The sequence below is a fragment of the Watersipora subatra genome, chromosome 7, assembly GCF_963576615.1.
Source record: "Watersipora subatra chromosome 7, tzWatSuba1.1, whole genome shotgun sequence".
Taxonomy (NCBI): domain Eukaryota; kingdom Metazoa; phylum Bryozoa; class Gymnolaemata; order Cheilostomatida; family Watersiporidae; genus Watersipora; species Watersipora subatra.
Window position 1 is genome coordinate 5,452,564 of NC_088714.1, and position 23,855 is coordinate 5,476,418.

The window sequence follows — 23,855 nt, forward strand, 5'->3', positions numbered from 1 at the left end:
GGCATTGGTAAGTGTTTAAGATTGGATCATATAATAGCCATATATAATTGAATTTTTTTGAAATGTTCTTTTTTGTTTCCTCCACTACATATTAGTATCTTGTTTTGGTGCTAGCTGAATACAACTGCTAAAGCAGCATTGGGACAAGTTGAGTGCTTAAGCGTTGAGATACTAGTCCGATATACTGTTTTTTAAAACAATACTTTGGAACTGTGATAAAAGAAGGGATGTTTGTGCAAGACTACCTTCAGCATTTGAAAGGCATAACGAATAAACTTCCAGCAACCAAAGAAAACAGTAATGAAAAGGACCAGCCCATCTCCATATTCAGTAGTTTTTCTGACAACTATTCGACAGTCAAAAACACGCTCGAAGTGATGACATATCATTAGAATTTGTGACACACATCAAATGGGGAACAGAAAAGAGTACAGAGGTCTTCGATTTTGGCCAGCATGTCTGGTGGTCTCAGCTCCCATGTAAACTCGAATACTGTCCTACTTTCAGCTAATGACCAAGATAATCAGCAAAGTAGAGCCAGATGCTACATGTGATGCTTTGAACCACTGCCAAAATGTCTGTCCTACTTCTTGCGGTCAAAGTAAGGGTAATCGCGGGTCTTGTGGCGATAAGCGTAGTGGTTACAGTCATCACAACAATCACCAACCTTGCTTACGAGGTTAGTACATTGGACATCAAATCAACAGGGATACTGGAGTTACTATATCCAGCTGTGTGCAGTCTTGTGCTAACCAAGTCTTTAGGCGATAATAAATATAAGCTGCCATTAATTGATAGCTTCCCTTGATATGTTCATATGTAATTTCTCTATAAATCTAGTATGTTTTTAGGTTTGCAAAAAAGACAAGTCTATGGTTACTAACAATACCGGTCAGACTATACGTAGGGGTAGGGTGAGGAATAATATTGGAAGAAAGTTTAAGTCTGATGACTTTGAGAGTAACTTGTCCTCCCTGAGGTATTCATCACCAAGCATAACACGTGATACCTCAACAAAATGTCTCGGCATTACAAGAAGAACTGGCCTGTGTGGGAAGAACTGATACTTTGTAAAAAAAAATATCATCAATGGCCATCCAACCAACAGAGACAGAATACTTGGCCCATCATTGCGCATTAGATTTAGCTTGATCACGCAGCTTCCCCAAAGCTTGTGACACATGTGGTAACTGTTCAACTTGTGTCAGGAATTTCCTGGATGAACAATGGAAAAGTTTGAAGCTGGCATATTTGACAATTCTTAAATCCGTCAACTCATTAGAGATCCAGAGTTCAACAATGATATGAAATGGAACTGGAAGCCCGGAATGCTTGTTTTTGTAGTGAAAAGCGTTCTTGGAAACAATAAGACCAGAAATTGGGAAGAAATTGTCAACACTGAAAATTTGCAGACACCTAGGCTGCAACGTCAGCATCAAGATGCACTACCTATTTTACATATGGACTGGTTTTCTGAGAAACCGGGTTCGATAAACGACAAAGGGAAAGATTCCATCTAAACATGAAATAAATAGAGATCAAGTATCAAAGTCACTGGAAAGGAGCCATAATGGCTGACTAAAATTGGACGTTGAATAGAGACCTTCCTGCAGCTAAGCATTCCAGGAGCTCGAATAAACGGAAGTTGAAGCCCTGAAATAGCTTATTTATTTTTAATAATATCCACCATTCAGTTGACAGTAATCAATGTTTCCTTTAGGTAACAAATATGTACCGATGGACAAAATTCTGATAAAACCTTAATTAGGATGATGTATGTTGACAAAAATGAGCTGTGATAATGCAACAAAATGTAATAAACTGAGACACACGGTCTTTTTTCAAATCTACTCAGAACACAAATTTAACCTGACTGAGGAAAACCGTTGCTATTTCTTGATTCGAGAATACAAAATACCTTTAATCAATTATAGAAATCTAGACAGCATTAAATAAGTTGTTGGCAAGAAAATATTTGCATAGTACCCCATCCATTTATGCATGCAATGTTTTCTTTTTCTGTATCCCATAATGCTTGGCGTACCCATGCTTTTGGTCCCTTTCAGCTAATGGTGTTGTGTAAAATTAAGTGACACCCAATTTAAAAATGATCACAGCAAAACTACACAACTTTTAGCTTGTGTCATGGAAGGTGCAAATAACAAAGTTGTAAAAGTAAAATCATCCTATTACAGCATTATGTGACTGAACAGAAGTGAAAAAAATAAATATGTACCGCTAAAACGAATGCATATACGGCTGATTAAGCCATAGATAGGGAAAGGCTTCGAATTATAAAATTTGATATATTAATTGTATTATGGAGTCAGTTTGCTTTTAGTTTCTTTTATGTGACATTAACATACAAAAGGCTGCAAACATTGCGTTATCACAAAATAGCTGCATGTTCCAAACATTATATAATTTGATCATGGTGCACTGTAATGGTTAAATTAGAGAAACAACTAATATGATTGATACAATCGACTTATCTATAGGTATGTATGGGGAGTGTGCAACTCCTGTGGGTCCGATCTTGTAACAAAAAAAAAAGAACAATTAGTTTGTGTTGATTGGAGCTACAAAATGGTTATCATCCGAATTTTTTTTATCCATGAAGTTTGACAACAAACAGTAGCTATGTATGTTTGTATGTATATAAATTGTCCGATATGTAATAGGCTATTTAGTACTTTGCTAATGTATTGAGATTTGTCTCCCTTCACAGAGACAAATCTCAACATACTAAACATAATTGTTCACACACTCACATTAGCAACTAAAGCAAAATAAGCTTGAGATTTGCGCCCTATCTTTTAGAAATTTAAATTTACAAAATTTATCAAGCTTGTGCAATATAGCACATCTTATAATTGTTTCATGTTATTATTCTTTGTATACGAAATTTACTTTTTACTTGAAGAAATTATAAGGTTTTATACACGTGCAGCATATGCCGGCATTTATTGTTTTAATTAAAGCTTTATGTTACTAAGAGCGTGAGCTTGTGTTACTTCACATGTAAAGATATTTAATGAGAGTTTTTTAACCTGGGAGATAAGCTGATGTATTAGAATAGCAGACAGAGTTAATTGCTACTAAGAGCAACCGGTTACTATGAATGGCCATGAATATAGAACTGGTCTAAATGTCAACTCCACTGACCTTCAGTTCTAAGCACTCTACAGGGAATGGGCGCCACTGCACATGCCATAGAATAAATGGAGACATTCCGCTAGATTGTCATAATGGAGTGAAGTATTTGGACAAGAATACGATGAAGATAAGTAAATACAATCTCCCATGCAAGATAGTCATATACAGTTATGGAGCATCACCATTGTGCCTACATTCTACATAACCATACGACCGCAAAGAAGGTTGAGAGGCTCCTCCTTTGAATGATCAGTGGAAAAATACCCTTAGAGCTCGAGAACTTTGCCACAAAAGCTTAAGCAATGCGAGTAAAAAGTGTTCTCTTGAAGTGCATACATAGGTGCAATTACATAAGTAGTGTTTCAGCTTATTCAGGTTCTTCAATATCTTGGCTTTCAAATGAGCCATTGTTTGACATGGTGAGACAGACATCGGTTAGTGTTTATAGGCTTTCCCCAGAGCTCTGCCGCAGAAATGTTCAACGGAATAGGCTTGGAAATTGTGACGTCACAATTTTCATATTCGGTATTGTGTGCTCTTACTGTTAAATGATAATGACGCTAGTGGCAGACGAAGGTAGGACAACTCCAGAGAACCAATGAAGATGACAAGGGAATCAGCGTTATTAGCTCTCCATGTACAGATTATTTCTATGATAAATAACTCAGATTCCAAGAACCATACTATGTTTTCCCGATGATATTATGCACTATCCCTCTCTTTTTATTGTGATGTTGAGAGGCACGACCGAAGCTAATTAATTTCAAGCATTGCATGATCTCGCAAGAGTGCAATACACATATAGTCCTAGAACCGCGCAACTGCAGGTCACAATTTAATCGATGTGATTTCATCACCTTTACCACCATGGGTAATTAACAACCAGGTATGTCGTTAGTAGGCATTTCTGTTTTTGTTTAATTTTGTTGTAGAAGTCAATTGAATTAAATCAATCGTTGGGATTGACTCACTGCACTCCGGGATTGTTCAAAATAGAGAAGCCTACTGTAAATAACTTAATCTGCCTATAAGCTAGTACCATACACAAAGTGATTAATTTAACTGTTCAATACACATGTTTTCTATTTTCCATATACTGCAATTTATACGAATATAATATAAATATTTTAACTTTTATATTTTTTTCTATTAGATATTTAATTACCATTAGTTATTAATCAAGTTATTAATCATTTCTGTATGAGACAAACAATGCCATCATATAAAACAATGTGATAATAATTAATTAATTACTATCAATGCTTAAAATGAACGAAAGGATGAAAGAAGCAAACTCTGACAATCACCGAAATCTATTAACCCAGAACATGTGTTTGTATTGGTCGGGCGTTAGCGCGGTCCCCAGCATTTTTGATTATCTAGAATGCTAGTTTACTATTAGCACTCTCTGGGTTTAAGAGCACCGATTGTCACAGAAAAGTGCAGCCTCAATGGCAGCGAAAGGGATCGATGTCCTAAGGCTAAATGATAACTATGACATCACATTGTGGGAACCACAACCAAGCATTTTTTTATTGCAGGACATAATTTTGACACCCTGCTTTTCATAGTTCTATTATTCTTTGTGTATTGAATATAGGCTCATTCGAAAGCCAAGACTCTGATGTACTGAAATATAGGATAAAAGTACTGATATAATTGATGTGCTTTAATGGACTTGACCACAAACTAGATACATAATCGGAAAAAATATACTATTTGTAAGTCAGTGGAATGACTGGGGATTCAGCCTAACACCAACGGCAGTATCGTTTTTATAGCTTGTTTGAATCCTAAAAAGATCAATACTCACTATTATGCTGATCTGCAAATCTTTGAGACTTTGAAAACATGTCTATACGTTGATGGAAATGGCCAATAAAAGCTTGCAGCAATGAATTATCTACAACAAATAGGCAGAGTGGCATGAGCTAACAAGAAATCTCCCTTCAACTTCCTTGGTCTTGAGTAATAAGCTTTTTTAACTGCATTACATGACTGTGTGAGCTCACCGTTACTACTAACAGTTGGTATAAAAACATTCTTGCACTAGATTGCATATTTCTCCAACCACATCAAAATGTAGCATATTAACTGTAGGTTTTGACTAACTGAATGACTAGGTGAAAAAATGGAATAGCTCAATAGAATTTCTTCGACAAGTGTGCACACTTAGACTTGCTTGAAAATGAAACAAAACGGTTTTTTTACGATGTCAACCTTCAACTAGATTGTGCTGTTGAAGGTAGTATAGACAGTAGTATATAAATTGACAGCAGTATAATAGATGCAATATATGTACTACCGTCAATTTCTAGAAAACTCGTAGTGAACCACTGAGACCATAATAAATGCGCATAAGCTGAACAAATAAGTCCACCAAGCACAGGTTGGAAAAAACAGTAGTAGTTATTTATAAAAGCCAAAAGTGGAGAAGCAATCATTTTATGGACAATCTGACATCTGCAATGAACTCAAGAATTCACACCGAATGGATCAGGCAAAACCTATTTTAGCGTTACCGCTTGATGATTTAATGGAAAAACTTAAAGAGACATTTCTTTTATGTGCGCAGTTCAAAAAGCTTACAGAAGCTGACAAAAGACAAGATGCACAGATTATCTGAAACCACCAGTCAGTATTTCTTAGTTTGATCATTTATCCAAGTATCAATCTTACAGGACAAAGACACCATATTTTCAACACGTGAAGAACCACAGTTCTAACATCAACAAGCGTACAAAATAGATTGCAAATGAGAATTAAAGCGGCTTCCTGGAACAGACAAGTTGCGCAGAACTGCAACATGAAACAAGATTATTATGATGATGCTAGCATAGATGCTTTAATATGACAGATGTTAAAGTAGCCAACACACTGGCTGACAAGTGTATACAGCTTGAAGCGGCAACAAAACAAGAGTATCAAGATGCTTACACAAGAGGCAGTGCACCCGTCAGCTAAAAGCTCTGAAAACAAACAACCTAATCCAAACAACCTTATTCTTATACCGAACTGAATGCATGGCTTTGGCGAAAACAATTTTTCACACAATGCTGCCAAGAAGCATGCCTCAAACAGTTCAGTAAATAACTCTATGATTCATTTGTATGTACATGGGGCTTCAAAAGCAATAACAGTGAGTGCTCACCATTTATACTCATTCTCCGACTTTCCTTATAAGCTTAATTTTGTCTGTTTCTATGAAAGCTGTGATGACTGAAGGAAAAAATGATGGTTTGTTTACTCGCTGAATTTTATAAACATTTAAAGCGTGGTTTGAAGCTAAAAAAGGTAAATAATAAGATGTCGGAATAGGAACAAACAGCTAATTTGTCAATCTTGATGGGCTAGGATAATGTGTCATATATAAGCAATTCATGTTTCATGATATAAAGGAATGAAGAATGAAAACACTTAACGCTGTTGCAATGTTTGAGGAGCATTTTGAGTTATTAAAATATGTGAAGTTGAAACTGGCTGCAGTTAGATTCAAGGTTGACACAAGTGTAGGTGACAAATAATTTAAGCTCAGATGTGCAAAGTACAGTGCAACCTCGGTTCTCGAACACAATCCGTTCCAGAAGGTTGGTCGAAAACCGAGTTGTTCGAGATCCGAAACAGGTTTTCTCATTAGAATTAATATGTATAAGTTTTAATCCGTTCCAAGTCGATTTAACAACCTCAGTAATTTATTTTTTAACATTTTACACCATAAACTGTACTGTATACTGCATACTATAAATAAAAACAGGTAGATGTAGATCGTGTTTAACTTTAATAAAAGATTTTTTATCTATGAGGATTAAAAAAGAAAACAAAAAGTAAACACTTTATATGCTTTGCTCTTAGGACATCAAAAACATTAAAGGTTACGATACAATACAAAAAATCGCAGAAATTGATAATAAAACAGCATAAAAAATGCAACAGATCAGTTACATCAAAAATCGTGTGAAAGAAGAAAATAGAAACATCAATGGCAGGTTTACTTCATATCTTTGAAGATGAATCCTCCTCCAAAACAATTTAGAGTAACTCGACTGGAGGAGTTGTGTCCCTAGAAAATCTCTTCGGTGGAGGCGACGTCCTCCCAGATGGCTTCCTTTTGTGAAGAATTTATGACGTGAAACTTCTCCCTTATTTAGAACCTTCCGAAAGTGGCTCATAACAACGTCGTTAAACGTATAAACATGCTGTTTCCGGAACAGCTGTTGCGAATGTTTAATTCAAATGCGCATGTTCCGGTTTGGTCGAGAACCGAATTTATGGTCGAAATCCGAGACGAACAAATCTCAAATTCTTTGGTCGAAAACCGAGTTGGTCGAGAAACGAAGCGTTCGAGAACCGAGGTTCCACTGTATCACCAAATCTATCAAATATTTGAAGTGCAAGCCACGATTATTAAATCGTAATTTTTTAATGTAAATTTAGTTACGAAAAACAATTTATAGCTATGTATGTACACACACATCCTAGCCGTCGTACAATTGCCAAGTGCCAACCAGTCCGCGGTGATAAAAAAGTGGGGGATCACTGTGATAGAGTACTGTAGACACGCCAACAAGATTTTAATATACCAGGATGAGTGCCTGCCACAAGAGTTGGCCACTATTTATTGAGCGCCTGAGACGAGAGCTGGCCACTGAAACGACGGGGTTCCGTGACCGATTCCAACATAGTTCATTTAAAGACTGGTATACGCTGTATTGCAGTATGTCGGAGTCGTCCTCACACAGATGGTCCATAGACCACATGACTGCATTAATGATGGCATCATCACAATAACAGACTAGTTGGGAAACATTGTGACTTTTCCGATATTTCAAGGTACATCCACGACTGTCTGCGCTATATGCACCACTTCAGAGATGGTGATTAGCTGTCGCAGATTGGGTGACTGAAATTTTTCTTGATGATACTATTTCATCAACCAGCAAAAAAATATAAGAAAATAGATGAATGGCAATAACAAATGTATGAATGTTTTTTGCTATGAGAATTTTGCGGATTATTCACAATTATCAGAATGATGCTGATGTTCTGGTGACAAAGGAGCTGATATCAGCTGTTATAACTCTGGCAAAAGACAACTAGGAATGTCGAAACAACAGCTTCTGCCAGTCCATGATAAAGATGAGTGAACACCTTACGCAAAAACAGCTGTGATGTTTCAGAGAGATGATATTTCACAATTCGCAGTTGCTGAGAACAGCAAAGTATGCTACGACCGCAAACGTTATACAGGCAAACTCGGATAACTCAAACTTCACGAGACCGAAGGAAAGTGTTCGCAGTATCAAAGCGTTCAAGTTATCAGAGCACTGTCACAAGTGCATGTATTTATTAGTAGATAAATGTACATATACAAACTATATATAAATCAAATGCATAAATGGCTTGTTGAAAATTAAAAGGCCTCTACTGTGAAGTTAAAAAAAAATTTCATCAGAAAGTAAAGACTTTTCTTTCACTTGAGATTGGTTTGTTTGTTGTTTTAGGTGATGGGATTGCCAGGACGTTTTCAGATTAAAATTGGAAAAACTTGATCACTGTTGAAATGCTCAGACGAAAAGACATCGTTTTCTTTTGAGCGTTTTAACCAAGATCAAGTTTCTCGATTTTTCTTTAAGTTTAGGTTAGCTCACTTTTCTTTGCTTTCAGAGGGCCATCGCTGAGCTAATGTTTGGTAAAATTTGATTTTTTGCAAACCTTTAGAAAAGCCGTTAACAAAAATATTTTGCCAATGATGGTAATAACGACGTCCAAGAACTACCAAAAGTTGAGGTTTATCTCTAAGCCTTGGAATAAAGTGGTATTCTAAAGCAATAGCAACGGTCTCAGTAGCCATTGAGCAAAAAACTCGAGTTAACCAAGTTGATGTCAAGTTATCTAAAGCAATTTATCATTGTGCGGGAATGGACCAAACAAATCCGTTTGAGTTAACCATGTATTCGAGCTATCTGAGAAAGGGGTTATCCGCGTTTGACTGTATTCATATCAACATCCTTCCACACTCTCAAACGAACCAGTCACTGTCAACTACCCAATGTCATCGCCTCCATCTATATGGACGTTTTAATACATATAGCTTATATCTTGTAGTCAAATCGAAAATCAGTATAATCAGTTACTTACTGAGACATGTAAGCAAGGTCTACTTTTTGTTATAGAAGATTTTGAATAGTTATGCAAAAAGAATTTTTGCATGTTGATGTTTGTGAACCATAGCTTATTACAGAATGAACGCATTCCATGAATAATTATGCAGAAATTTATTAGTTCTAATAAAATGTCTCGTTTCAGATTCCAAACTCATGATACCTGTGTGTTGGAAGGATGGTGGTGATCGTTGTCATTACTTACTGTGTCGTTGTAAAAAATAAGTTGTTAAGTTTCTTTTAGTCTTGGTTTGCTTAATCATGAGCACACTTAACTTTTATAATTAATCCATTTCAGTCCGAAATTCCTGTTCCGATGTATAGGTACATGTCAATGCTATAACTATTCTTAGTATTCAAAACTTTTTATAAGCCTGGGTTTCAAGCTTCTTCGAAATCCGTCAGCTCACTATATTTGGTAAGCCTACGATGTTTGAAAAACTTGTACATTTTTCTGTGTGCAGAATTTATAAAAGTGTCTTTATCTTTTTTGTTTTGGAAACTAGAAAAATTGTGGAGTATGCTTTTAGCAAAAAAATTTATTTTCGTTGTGAAAAAATATTATCCAATCTTATACGCTCTTTATAAAATTGAATAGCTGTCCCGTTTGACGTTTCTCCTTCCAATGTTTATGCAAAATTTTGATGTGTTGTGTTAAACTTGAGTAGGTATACAAATAAATGTATATATTATGATGAGATATAGTGATTTGGGGGTTTCCGCCCAGCTAGCACCGGACATCCTTTGAGTGGTCTATGTGTTGCGTCTAAGATGAACAAGTAATTTAATTTCTTTTTTGCATGTATTGTTGTCCTCATAATTAAAAGTAGTTTATGGTTTCTTTAGTAAAATAGGTCCTCATGTTTTTCCAAAACTGATACCTGACAATATTTCCATACAACAGTACCACCGAAAGTCGGTTGTATGCCCGACATCTTCCCAGTTATTCTTGATAAACAGGGTTTTAACCAGTCATGCTTATCTGTCCTCTTACTGTATTGTGTCTCGTAGTAAATATTTTCTCGTTCTTTTGTAGCTTCTGACACTCAAGATTCTATGACGGATCTTGACTTTTTATGTCTTTGGGTGTTTTGCTGTTTGTAACATATTATATGCTTATCTTGTGGTCCGGCTGAATTCTCTGTCGGTATGTTGTTTTTGTGGGATATTATGTAAATATCTGAGGCTTCCTAGTGATTAGCCGGTAATAAGGGACTGGTTTTCATGGAGAGCCAGGGCTTTGAAAAGCTAGCTTTTTACAGAAAAGCCGAGGGACTAACAGGTCTCGCTATATAAGCAGGCGTTAAATAGAAGCTCGGCAGAAGGCTCAGTGGAGAGCAAGTGAGCTGATCATCTGTATTGCCGTGATTCTACTAACAAGCATTTTGCGCTGTGGAGATTGGACTTGAGAGTCCATTGGGTAGCAGTGAGGCTGCTGATTTGTTTTGCCTACAAGTTGGCAGTAGGGACTGCCGTGAGATCGGTGACAGCTTTCTGCTGTGGCGTGTATCGCCGTGGTGGTGAAAGCTGGTGGCAAAGGAGAGGTTGGTGTATCATCGTAGCAGCTTGGTGCTGCGCAGCAATATCCTCGTTATAATGCTAACAAGCTATTTCAGCCTTGGTCAGGGCTTTTGAAGCCGAGTAGCCAACTTAGTTGACGGCCATACCTGAGGATATGGCGTCAAGGAGCGAGGGCACTGGTCCTGAGGGCCAAAAAGGCTCGAAACTAGCGCCTGCTGATGCTAGTTCTTCAGGAGTAGGTGCACAGGCACCTGCTTCGATGCGGTTAGATGCTGGTGTTTTGGCCAGTATTCTCAATCAGGCTCGTGGGCCGATTTTATATCGACTGAGCCGGCAGTTGCCCCGGTTCACCAGCGATGGGCCAGTGAAGGTGTCTGCCTGGATCGCTGACTATGAGCGACTCCGTGTTCTGAAAAGAGTTGCGCCGATGGAACTCCTCCCATATATGCTGCAAGGCGGGGCTGCCCGGTTATATAGCTGTATAATGGTGGGAGAGGCCTCCTGCTGGGAGATCTTGAAGGCTGCACTGGTAGCCGAGTATGTCATGCCTCGACAGAAAGCATAGCGACAATTTGTCAACTGCCAGTTTGGTGCTGGCAATACAGTTGACGTCTATTTGGATCGTTTGGAACGGGGGAGAGAGAAGAGAGTGGGGATGTCCTCGGATGATCTTGGCTTTAGAGTCAAGTTTTACGAGGGGCTCGCATCTTCCGTTTATGAGTGGGCCATTGCACACGAACACGCATACACGGATGATTTTGGGTCAGTGCTGGCCCATGTGAGAGATTGCTTGGTTTTGTGCAGAGCTGCGGAAGCTCGCTCTCGTAGAGACTCGACAAAAGGTCTCGCTGCTGCTTCTAAGCAGCAGGAAAGCAGTTCCGGCTGTTTTCGGTGTGGCGGAAATCACCGCGTAAAAGCCTGTCAACAGAACAGACTCAGACATAAGAGCGCCGCAAGAAAGAAGTCAGGAGAGGCTTCTGGAACAGAGGTTGCTTCAGATGTGGCAGCACTGAGCACCTCGTCGCTAGCTGTCCTACACAGCGAGCCCGTGATGACTTAGCTGCCGGGTCTGCCAGGGGTGGATCGGGTTTTCAGGAGGGCGCAGACCGGGGCGGCGCGTCCTTTTCAATGGAGACGGAGTAGCACGAATTGGTACATGCATGCAGTCGGACAGTTTGGTACTGTCCGGGGCAACTGGTAGGGCTTTTTGTAGTAGTCGCATGCCAGTTGTTCAAGTCATTCTGAACGGTCGTCGTTTCATGTGTCTTGTAGACACAGGAAGCGAGCGGACATTGGTGAGTCCGCAGGTGGTGGTAGGGCCTCCTATTAGGCCAGGCCAGCCTTTGTAAACGGCCGATGGCAAAGTTTCTTACATGAGAGGCCGATGTCGGTTTGCATGGACACTGCTTTCATGTTACTGCGCCAGTAACAAGTGAGTTAAGGAATCTCGGGGTCGACTGCCTTCTTGGCGGTGATGTCATCGATCATATGGGTGGTGTCACTGTTGGGAGAGGTGTAGATTCGAAATAAAGTGTCCTGTGGGGGAAACCTCATCGAGAAGGATGCTGTGGGGTTTTTCGAAAAGAGCCCGCTGTTAGTGCAACCAGCAAGGCTGGGGATGACTCTGGGCCATCAGCCCATGGCAGTACAGGCCTTCTGCGGGTTGAGGACCCAGATTTTATCGCCGAGTTTGCCAAAGGTCACTGGACTGTTAGTTGGCGGTGGTCTGGGGAGCTGCCTAACGGGCTCCAGATCAGGATATCTGAGTATAAATGTACTCAGGCACCTCAGGTGCGAGAGCGCTATTGCGCCGAACTAGAGAGCTGGATCTCAAAAGGCTGGCTGAAGCGATGGCACGGACCGGTAGAAGTCATCAATCCACTGCTGGCAGTGGTTCAGCCGATGAAAGACAAAGTGCGCCCAGCAGGGTTGGCAAAATATCGATACTTTTAAAAGTATCATATCACTGATATATGTCTATGATATTTATTGATATTTTTGATATCTATGATATTTATTGACATTTATGACATTTTTGAAAAAAATGTGAAGCTAGGTTGAACTTGTACGGTGTTTACACTGTGATTGATGTATTTTATATGTTGTATGGGACCAGTCAGCAATGTTTAATACCAAAAACTTGATTTATTGTAGGCCTAGTATAATAATAATATTAAATGAATATGAAAATGTTTGTTAAACATTGAATTGGAACTCATGACATGAATGCAAAGTGCAAACAAAATAGTGCAAACCGTAAATACACACTATGATAGTCCCAGCATGTTCTAATGTCCTACTCTTGTCTAGTTTAGGTATTTGTAAACAAACACCAGCTTGCCAGCTTCCACCACACTGAGACGATTTCTCAACTTGCTGTGAACCAGTTCACATGATGAAAACACACTCAACACTAGCAGTCAGAGTTACACCATCATATGTATAAATTTTATACTGAGCCAGAATCCTTTAAAGCTATTCATTGAAAGATTTTTACAGAAAATGATGAGATACTCGGTCATCTCAGTGAGTCAGTGTAATGTGCTTACAATTATGTTTCTGGGTGTCAGATTGTTCAATTCAAAATCATGGATTTTGAAGTTCAAAGGGTTTTCAACAGGCTGGTCTTCCAATCGGGTAATAAAATATAACAGTTTAGCATGAGATGAGATAATCATGTCAGGGAGATAGTACTAGGATGAAGGAATACAATTTAGATCTGAAAAACTCTTCTCGACTCAAACACTAATTAATTGGTCTAGCCAATGTCACCTCCTTAGTTTGGCTGTCTTTGTTTATCTGTGTTGGGTAAGCCTAATAGGCTCCTATACAAGCATTTGATGATTTTAGATGTTATTTTGTATTTTTATACTTAGCAATAGTTGTAAGGTGAAAACGGAATGATAAAATTTTCTGAAAATATCGATTTTTTTGACTCAAAAATATCATATCTGTCGGCAAGTTATATCGATGATATATATCAAGCGATATATATCAAACCAACCCTGGCGCCCAGTAATGGATTATCGTGAACTGAATGCATTCATCGAGTGTCATACTGGTGATGACGTGGTGGCGGTGTGCGCTGATTAGATTAGGAAAAGGCGGTAGCTACGGGGCAAGCTGAAGGTGGTAGACTTCAAGTTCGCATACCTGCAGATCCACATTTCCAAGGACCTGTGGAAGTACCAGGTGGTGAGGTATAAGGGTGTGCATTATGCCTTAACCCGACCGGATTTTGGTCTGTCATGTGCACTAAGTATCATGACCTCAATCCTTAAAAAAGTTCTGTCATTGGACGAACGTGTTCATCATGGTACTGATGACTATATTGATGACATAGTGGTTCAGGAGTCCGTACTGAGTGTTCAAAGGTTGAGAAACCACTTGGCTAGGTATGGGCTCGAGACAAAGGAGCCTGAGGCCTTAGATGGAGGCCGGTTGTTGGGTGTAGCTTTGCAAAAAGATTCCAGCGGGCATCTGCAGATGTGGAGGCGAACAGCTCTTTCTGAGTACAATTTTGAGCCGTCAGCGCCCACGAAGAGGGAGCTGTTTTCGATATGTGGCCGATTGGTTGGCCACTACCCTGTGGCAGGGTGGCTGTGCCCACTGCAGTTTTTTAAAACAGCTGGGCTGCAGTGGAGCTTGGGACTCTCCTGTCGGGAAGACAGTCGACAGCCTGGCTGGTGAGCTCTTGGCAAGAGCCCGCTGCGGTGGAGGCGGTTGGTCGGTGGATCAAATTGGCAATTGCGAGGGGGTTAAGAACTTTCCCGTTGGCCATTGGTTCGCTTACAGTTATTAACTGGTTGACCAACACCACTGATGGACGAAACCGCGTCCGAACAAAAGGTGTTGCGGATATGCTTGTGAAGCGTCATTTGGGGGTGATCTGTGACACTATAGCCGAGTATGGACTTTCAATGTCTGTTCACTTTGTTCCTTCCATAGAGAATAAAGCCGATCGGATGACCAGGGTACCAAGGCATTGGCTAGAGTACCGAGAGGCTGACTGTGAAGCAGCTGAGGTATCAGCTGCGATTGTCAGCGGCGAAAGTCCTGAAGACGCCATTTGGGCAGCACATTTGCCGCACCATTTGGGGGTTGACAGAACGCTTTACCTTGCACGACAGATTCGTAAAAATCTGTCACGGGAACAGGTAAAGACTAACCTGGCTGGGTGCAAGGCATGCCAGCACATTGACCCTGCATTGCAAGGCAAGAGTATTGTGGCCGTTGGAGATTTGGCCGTAGAGGAGAACTGGTGCCGAGTTGCTATTGATGTGACTCATGGTGACAGTCCTTTTTGTGTCAATGGTGGACTGTGACCCGTCGCGGTTTGCCCTCTGGCGTAGGCTGCAAACGGAGTCTGCAGCCCAGATAGTGGCTCAGCTGTGTAGCATCATGGTTGAGCGCGGGCTGTGTTATGAGTTGTTGCTGGACAACTCAGCGGCGTTCAGGTCAGCAGCTGTTCATCAGTTTGCTGACAGGTGGGGAATTTCTCTTGGTTTTCGAGCCGCCTACGCCCCTGGCGGTAATGGAATAGTTGAGAGAAATCATCGGACAATCAAGAGGATTGCCGAAAGGGATGGGATCACCCAAGAGGAGGCGACCCTTAGGTATAATGTAATGCCTCGGAAGGAAACGGAGGAGACATCTGTTCCTTCGAATGTGCTATTTCGATCCCAATGGCGAGTGCCTTTTGATATCAACAGTAAGACATCTGAGGAAGATGTCGAGAGCTGTTTTAGTGTGGGTGATGAGGTGTGGGTGAAACCATACCCCCCTATTGCACAAAGCAGTGGACGCTAGGTCAGGTTGCCAGCGTCGTCTCTAAGCACACAGTGTGTGTGGATGGCATGCCTAGGCATGTCAGGTGACGGTGCTATGGCAATGACATAGGTACTGACAATGTCAGCCATGAACTTGTCAGTGACATTCGACCTAGATCATTGGGTCTAGGTGGCAACCACTTTCCGGAGGTGAATGCTGTCAATATGCCGACAGTGGAGCTGGCTAATGACCCTGTATTGCCTGTTGAGCCTCTAAGTGAGGCCGATGAGGAGGCGGCAGAAAATGGAGGAGGCAACGGAGCGCAGCTGCCAGCTGAGGAAGTCGAACCCGAGGCTAATGCAGACAGACCAGCGGTCAAGGCGGACAGACTGACTGAGCAGCCTGAACCGCCTAGATGGTCGCAGCGTTTGCGACGGCGTCCTGCGTATTTGGAGAACTATGAGTGCTAGTCACTCAAGACCAATGCATCTTTCTTGTGAGCTTTGTAAAAAGCTGGGGGAGATGTAGGATATTATGTGAATATCTGAGGCTTCCTAGTGAATAGCCGGTAATAAGGTACTGGCTTTCACGGAGAGCCAGGGCTTTGAAAAACTAGCTTTCACAGAAAAGCCGAGAGACTAACAGGTCTCGCTGTATAAGCAGGCGTTAAACATATGCTTGGCAGAAGGCTCAGTGGAGAGCAAGTGAGCTGATCATCTGTTGACAAGATGATCTACTGATGATCTTGTAGATCATCAGTACTGTTTCTGAGTATCTGAAGTATCCGAAGTTTCCGATGATCTTGTAGATCATCAGTACTTCTACTGACAAGCAATTTGAGCTGTGGAGATCGGACTTGAGAGTCAATTGGGTAGCAGTGAGGCTGCTGATTTGGTTGGCCTACGGGTTGGCAGTAGGGACTGCCGCGAGATCGGTGACAGCTTTCTGCTGTGGGCGTGTATCGCCGTGGTGGTGAAGGCTGGTGGCAAAGGGGAGGTTGGTGTGTCATCATAGCAGCTTGGTGCTGCGCAGCAATATCCTCGTTACATTGCTAACAGTTTTCATGTAATTTCCATATAACAACATACAGTACATGTATAAACTTTTAACCAAATAAAATTTACTATTACCGATTTGCCGATTGCCCCGATTCTAAGATACCGATCACCAGCCGATTCAGATACCGATTCTTATTGAAAAATAATCCGATTCAGATCTTTTGTGTTGCATAGATAATTGTTAATTTTATTATGCAAATATAAATATAATGCAAAGTATAAATATTGGTGTAGTATTTGTTTGTATTTATAAAAAAATATGCATTCACATACTGCCATACCGTGCATCTAGTAACAAAACAGTCCATGTTTCTTGAAATCTGTTATTAATAATGGTAAATACTGTTAGCGGTACAGCTTTATTTGTGATAATCAAGTCTCTCTTCTACTGCTGAACAAACTGCTGCGCCTGTACATGTTTAGAGCAAATAAATGTTTCGTTTAATTACCGTTAGTGATTCAATATCTCAATGAGACGTCTTTATCTTCTATCACTATCGATGTAGCCCAGTCGTACTGAAGAGAGACTCACTTGCCACAAATGATGGAGGACAGGCTAAATACTGATAAGCCACTGAGGTTATTTTATGTGATACAAACGGATACATCATATCGTCAGAATTAAGAGAGAGATAACTTTATGCATCGACTGCTAAAATTAGTTTCGTAATGCTAATAATTAGAAACATTACACCGCATTACTGTTTCTCAACATTATTCTTTTGTTAGTGATTGGCTGCAATAAATCATATTGCTGTAATGGGGAAATACCGCACTTTGTGATTACGTCCTGACTAAAGCCAAAAGATTTCTCAGCTGTGAGGATGTTTATTAGGCTATGGACATGAAATAGATTGTATAACAGGCCCGGTATTCATTAGGTAAAAGTAAGGAACTTGCAGATGATAATCTTTTATTAGCGTAGCAGGCTAAAATACGGTTTTCTGCTAAATAGTTGATCTGTAAAAAGTATCTGAAGTTTCCGATTTTTCAAGAAAAGATCGGCCGATACCGATTCAAATACTTAACACCCATATCGGCACCGATACCGATATTAAAATCGGAGCAATTCCAACTATTACCACCGAAACATGTCGAATTTATAAAAAAAACACTAGAACTATTTCGTTACAGAAACTTAATAGAAAATACATCGTTTGTTTTCAGCTTACGTAAACCTCGAAGTCTAGATTAAAACAGAGCCTTTATACCCCGGTGCTGGGTAAAAGAGGGCCATCAATTCAATGGCGCCCCATAAAAATGCTTGCATATGGACACGCAAAAAAGTTAGTACCCTTTAATTATAACTACGCAAGTTACGTGAAGTTCAGGATGCAAATCTTTGGTGATGAAATGTTTGGTTTGTGAATAATGCCAGGAGTCATACCTGCCAACTCTCACGCATTGGGCGTAGGACTCACGCAATTGTCCCATGCCTCACGCATCTTACGCCCGTGTCACGCAATTGCCCCTTTTACCCAAGCAAACCTGTTATTTTGCACCAATCTTAAAATAGTAATCATATACTTACTACTAATAAACTACTATGTATAAACATATTTGCGGCATTCTCATCTATCAATAGCCTCCACCTCCACATGTAGTTTCCATATAAAGTTATATTATCTTTCGCTGTGGTGTTTTTATACGCTATGAAAATTTATTCCACTTATCAAATCCTCGCATTTTCATTGCCCCCAAAATAAACTCTCACTCCTTCCCCACTCCAGGGTTGGCAGGTCTGCCAGGAGTGCCTAACATGTTGCCTGTCTGGTTTCACGGTTGTGAATAAAATCTTGTATACATGTATGTTCAAAACTCTTAATAATAGAACTGTGACCACCCTCGGATAAAACCCGTAACATTAAAGACATGCAAACATTTTTTGTCGATGTGCCAAAGGCTCGATATTAAGAATGGCAAAAATGTTGCGAGCCTCTGATACACGCAGTGTACCATTAATCCCTGAAATAAAACGAAATGCCTTCCTCTGCAATTTTTCCAAGTGTTATCTTGTCTCATTAAATATGGGTCTCGTACCTCACTAGCATATTCCATTACTGGCCTAACCAATGTGAGGTATGCGATCCTTTTCTTAACATCATAAAAATATCCTGTGAACGATCAATAATAAGACGTGAAATAATTTACGGAGACGCGCTTAAATTTAGTCAGCATAATGCTAGCTTTGTGTAGTATCAGCAATCGGGGGTCGGAATTGGCGGTTTAGCTATATATATTTGCTCAACAACCCGCCGCCGTGAAGTCGTAAGCGTCTGTGCGTTTAATTATACAGAAACGATCTTTAAACTGGATTACATAGAAGCGTCTACTACGCCACCGAAAAACGTTCTGTTTTATATCCTCCAACCGCTTACTCTTTAATTGAAGTTCAAGGTCACCGACATTTCTTGAAATGAGATCTCTAAGCCGCGCTGGTTTGGAAGCTGCTTGATTTACATGTAAAGCTTACACTGCACACTGGCGTCTTCACGCGTGCAACATCGGTGTTAGTTATTATGTGTGTACAAATACTTTAAATGCGGATTAATTATTGTTTTCATAATCATATCAATGACATAAACGAAAGGTTTTGCGAACGTGACTTATTGATTAACAAGGAACCTGAATCATCGTCTCTATAATAGACCATAATCGTCTGCAAGAATTACCATAATAATATTAATAGATCAGTGCAAGCTAGTTTGGAAAAAAAACGTGTGCTAGTTCTTACTATATTTTACATGGCAGTGTCAAGATGATGAGCATTAGACGACTTGGTATAGGTGTTGTGGGCTGGAGACTTTAAATGTGTTACAAGTCGATAAATTCTACTTCAATAAATCTAACAGTGCATTCACTACAGCTTGTTGTTTACATTTAGTAGAACTACGAATTACTTTTGAACTGACCTAAATCTGATTAGTGTATGGTTGTGCTCACGATAGTATAGGGATATACTGCGGCGTTTTGAGAATTTAAAAATGCTGGTCATATAAGCTTTATCATATGACACGAAAGCTTAACCTTAGAAAGATTTTGTTCAGGTTTAACTTTTGCTGTTATTTATCATTATAGGCTAATCAATCTAATCCTTTTAAAATTGAAAATATATGTAGATGCATATACCCTGATAGCAGGTTTCATGTAATGACGATGTCCGGTTCTGAATATATTACTCGTGTTTTGTAACAAAAGACATTTGCCTAAGAATTGAAAACGTAATTTGTTAACCCAACATTGGTCATTTTTTATCATAAGTGCTTTTGAGGAATTCTGTAATATTGATTTTGGTTTTAATTGCAGCATGTCAGTATGTTTTGTTGCTGACAAAATATGGCTAGACCAAAGTCAAACTAAAGTTCGTGTAGGCCAGATTTGTTCTCAAACTCCGAATTTTTTTAGCAACCTTTATTGTACTTAAAATATTTACTTGACACATAAGAACATAGTAATGTTAGTGATGAAGTTGTCTTCTCCTGGTACTAGCACTGATTAGATAATACATGCTTATATTGTTGCAAGTTAGCACTGAACTGTAATATTTCGACACAACTGTATCTCACGGCAACTACGTGCGCAAAACCTTTTTCAACATTTCATTATGCAATTGAATGTGTAACCAGAACGCATTGTCTAAAAAAATTTTTATTATTAATTATGAAACAATCTTGATTAGTCAATAGAAAACAAATATTTTGTGATTGAATTTGGTATGTTTAAATGGACATCACCCTTTTTCATCTATTGAGTAATGTACGATCAATTATATTTTAGGATAACGTTTTCTGGTAATTTTAGGTCTTTGTCTCTTGGAAAAAATGTGAAATACCTTACAAGATATATACTTTGTTGATCTTATACTTAGCAACAGAAATGTTGTCCATTAGTAATGGGAAGTTAAATTTACTGAAGCGGGCATTGCTATCACAACAATGTTGTGGATAGTGTTTGATGTTTTGTTTATTTCGAATATAGGTGGCTGAACTTAAATTGAGATGTTGAGAAAAGACTGATATGGAAACAACTCTTGACAACACTTCATTGGCTTATGGGTTAGGAAATGCCAAGACAGAACAGAACACAAATGGACATGAAGAGTTGAAGAGCGGTTCTCTTTTGTTGCATGAAGACGGCTCTGTTGCTGACGCTTGTAGGGTAGCAGGTGCTTCATTAAAAGCATCCGCTATTCTATTGAATCAAATGAACATGAACACTGATACAACTTGGGATGTTGGTTCAACTAACAGAATTCGAACTAGTAGCAGAACTCGTCAAAAGCATTTAGCGGGTGAAAAAAATTTCTCTAATGCGCAATATGCATCGCTTGCAAGCTCACAAATGAATGACTCACAAATAATCATTAATGAGGGTAGTAAGCCTAATATGGAGGCAAATATTATTTCTCATATAGCACAGGGTGATGCGAATTTGCAAGCAGTTACACTTTTGGGTTCAGCCAATGTAAACATTGAACGACAACAAGAGTCTGATTGCTACCAGCTTCCATTGATTCAAAGCTGTTTAACCCGTGACTGTCGGGTAAAAATAGAACGATTAAAAGCGAGCAAGTCTCTCCTTCGTACCGATGAATTTTTGTCTGATTTGCTTACCTCCGTCACTTGTTCTACATCTGTTGATTTCTTGGTAGTTCACAAAGCTAAACATAGTTTAACTCAGTACAATTACACTTACCCTGGAGATGATTCACCAGAGCTTCGTGGTTTGCTGATAGACCCATCTATTAAAGCAATAAATAATATGGTTGAAAACCATAGCCAAAACGGCATTATGGAAAATGTAGAGGAACATGACGATTTTCTTGAGCCATTTTTGGCTCAAAGTTGTGAAACTCAGAAAAGCGAACCTGCAACCAATGAGACTAAGCAAGACTTAATTGGGCTATCAGGGCGCAGTTCTCAATCGATGAAGACAAAGTTTATAGGAGAACTAGAAAATGTCCGAGATAAGGTGTCTGTCGAAATTCAAAGCCCTGCTTCTCTTGACATGACTAAAGATGGTACTTTGTCTTCCAAGTCTAAGGAAATGGTAATTATTTTACTTGCCCTTTATTTATTTCCTTTCCTAATCCATTTTCTATTTAGATGGCTGTTGTTTTACAACCTGGGGGTGGCAAGTCTTCATTCTATATAAGTCTGCTTGTACACTTTCCAATAAGCTCACCAAATAGGTATTGATTAGGTAATGCAATACAGAGATTCTGAAACAAAAACTAATCTTACATTATTATATTTAAAGTTCGTGAAGGGCTAGTTCTTAACACTACCTAGAATATCAAAGCTCTGAAACCATTGCCTGGAAATTTCCTTTTTTTGCTCAATGCAGTAGGTGCTCCTGTTTACCAGTATTATAAATAACATTCTGTAGTTGGAATAATAAAAATGTTAAAGTTATATACTAACAAGCTGCAATTCTTCGCGAACATCGTTCATTGCGCATAATTGCACGTTACCGGTGAATAATATTCGACTGCTCGACCACTGCAGTAATAGACAATCTATAAATATGTCGCGTGTTTAAAGAACATAGTCAGTTGGCTATTAAGCACCGGTTGCTATAGCGCTTTTTGTGATATTTAAAGATTATTTTCTTTTCCCCTTTTGGCATACACAAGTTTGCTACTGTTTTTCATGCTATAGTGTACTAATTTACTTTTTTTTTGTATAATGTCAATTTTTTGTGTGTTTTCAATTTTGTTCACCACATGAGATGTGTAGGCTGAGTAGTAATTAGGCTAAGTGAGCTCAACTCTACATGTTTTGTGTTTGTTATATATGGGTTTAAATAAAACTTGTGCTATCAACATTTCTTTTACTTATGATCTCCTATAAATCAAAGTTTTTTATCAAATGACCAAGTAGAGTCATCTCTAGACATGGATAGTCAAGATTGGCAATGATGAAATCTACCAAACTATTGGGAAGTTTGATAAGTAAATGATCTCAAAGTTATTGACTCAATGCAGTATAGTGTGGCACGCTAGTGGCTAAAACATGCTGTGGTGTATTTCAGGCATAACTACTTGGATTTAGGGTTGAAGATTTTTTGTAATTTTCAAGTTATTGGTCTGCAATATAATAGAGATTAGCCCATTCCTGGAGATACAAAAATGCTTGACCAATTTTTGGAACAGTTGCTAATATCTTGTTACGCTACTAATTTTACCAAAATTGACAACACGCTACACTTGCTGAATCATGGTTTACAAAGAACTGCTTTCCACCTTCAAACCTGTTCAGGTATCCAGTCGAAACATCTTGAGCAGACTTTGTCAGAGATGGTGCAGATCGATGTTTACATTTTGTTTGCATTTTAAAATGATGGTTCCAAGATTAACATGTTGCGAAACATGAGTGATTGCTCGTAAGGTTATTCTTTTAGAAAAAAAATTGTGCATCACATATTAATAGAAAAATAATCTTGAAAAATTGCTGAGTTGGAACCGTAAGCTAGTATGACCAAAAGGGGAAAAGACTTCTGTAAAAAGGCGCTTACGGACAAACCAGTGACACGTTTTTCAGATATTCATTTAACCATGCACTTCATGTGGAAATTGCAATTTTCAAAAATATCGCAATGGCCATGAGTCGTCTACCTAAAAATTTACATTTCCCATTAACCAAGCTACGGAAATGCGTAGTTGAGCTGCTATCGGCTAGCTGAGCTGCTATCGGCTAGCGTGTACATGTATGTCGCTGTAGCGAGAAGCTTTGTTAGTAGCTTATCCCCTGTTATGCCTTTACTGATTACTAGCTTATTTGACACGGTTGAGTGACTTTATTATGTTAGTGTGGCTATACTTGCCTTCACTGCGCGTAGCACTTTGATGGTGATGCGCCAGTAATGTTGCTATCCTAAACCTTTTTTTAGTAATCTGATGGCTTTAGGATATACATCAACAGTTTTTGAAAATGGTGCATAATGATTTCAGTATTTTTAGTCATCTTTGGTAATTCTTTGCAAAACGAGTCCTTGCATATGTACATGTTATTGGTTAGTATTAGTGCATATTGATGCATTCTGTACTGAGTTTTCAGATTTTTTCATGCTCCTAAAGTTTTACGTTTTTCTCATGACAGCCATAAAATGCTTTAAGACATTAAAACTGACTGGTTTTTGTTTTTTCGATCGCTCTTAGCTGTAAAGTGATCGCTTGAGTGTAGATTTT

The 23,855-nt window shown here is 39.2% G+C and overlaps 2 protein-coding genes across 6 annotated transcripts in view; one reads left to right on the forward strand and one right to left on the reverse strand.

Annotated features, from left to right (window-relative positions):
* Positions 1 to 18,856, reverse strand: part of LOC137401101 (hyaluronan-mediated motility receptor-like) — a 47,214-nt gene extending 28,358 nt beyond the window's left edge. For 2 of the 4 annotated variants that reach the window (XM_068087463.1, XM_068087461.1), the window contains exons 1-2: positions 6,308 to 6,335; positions 4,970 to 5,059 (exon numbers count right to left, since the gene is read on the reverse strand). In XM_068087463.1, the coding sequence (XP_067943564.1) occupies positions 4,970 to 5,059; positions 6,308 to 6,320 (103 nt within the window). In that variant the 5' untranslated portion in view covers positions 6,321 to 6,335. Of the gene's footprint in view, positions 1 to 4,969; positions 5,060 to 6,307; positions 6,338 to 18,706 lie in introns of those variants that run through there. The other 2 variants (XM_068087464.1, XM_068087462.1) reach the window with 2 other exon arrangements.
* Positions 18,857 to 19,069: 213 nt separating this feature from the next.
* On the forward strand, positions 19,070 to 22,490 carry LOC137399933 (uncharacterized). 2 transcript variants are annotated; one of them, XM_068086197.1, is made up of 2 exons: positions 19,070 to 19,175; positions 20,645 to 22,490. In XM_068086197.1, the coding sequence occupies exon 2, from the start codon at positions 20,684 to 20,686 to the stop codon at positions 21,818 to 21,820; it is 1,137 nt and encodes a 378-aa protein (XP_067942298.1). In that variant the 5' UTR covers positions 19,070 to 19,175; positions 20,645 to 20,683; the 3' UTR covers positions 21,821 to 22,490. The 2 variants fall into 2 exon arrangements, with proteins under 2 accessions (XP_067942298.1, XP_067942299.1); XM_068086198.1 differs by having other exon boundaries at positions 19,092 to 19,187.
* The last annotated feature ends 1,365 nt before the right edge of the window (positions 22,491 to 23,855 follow it).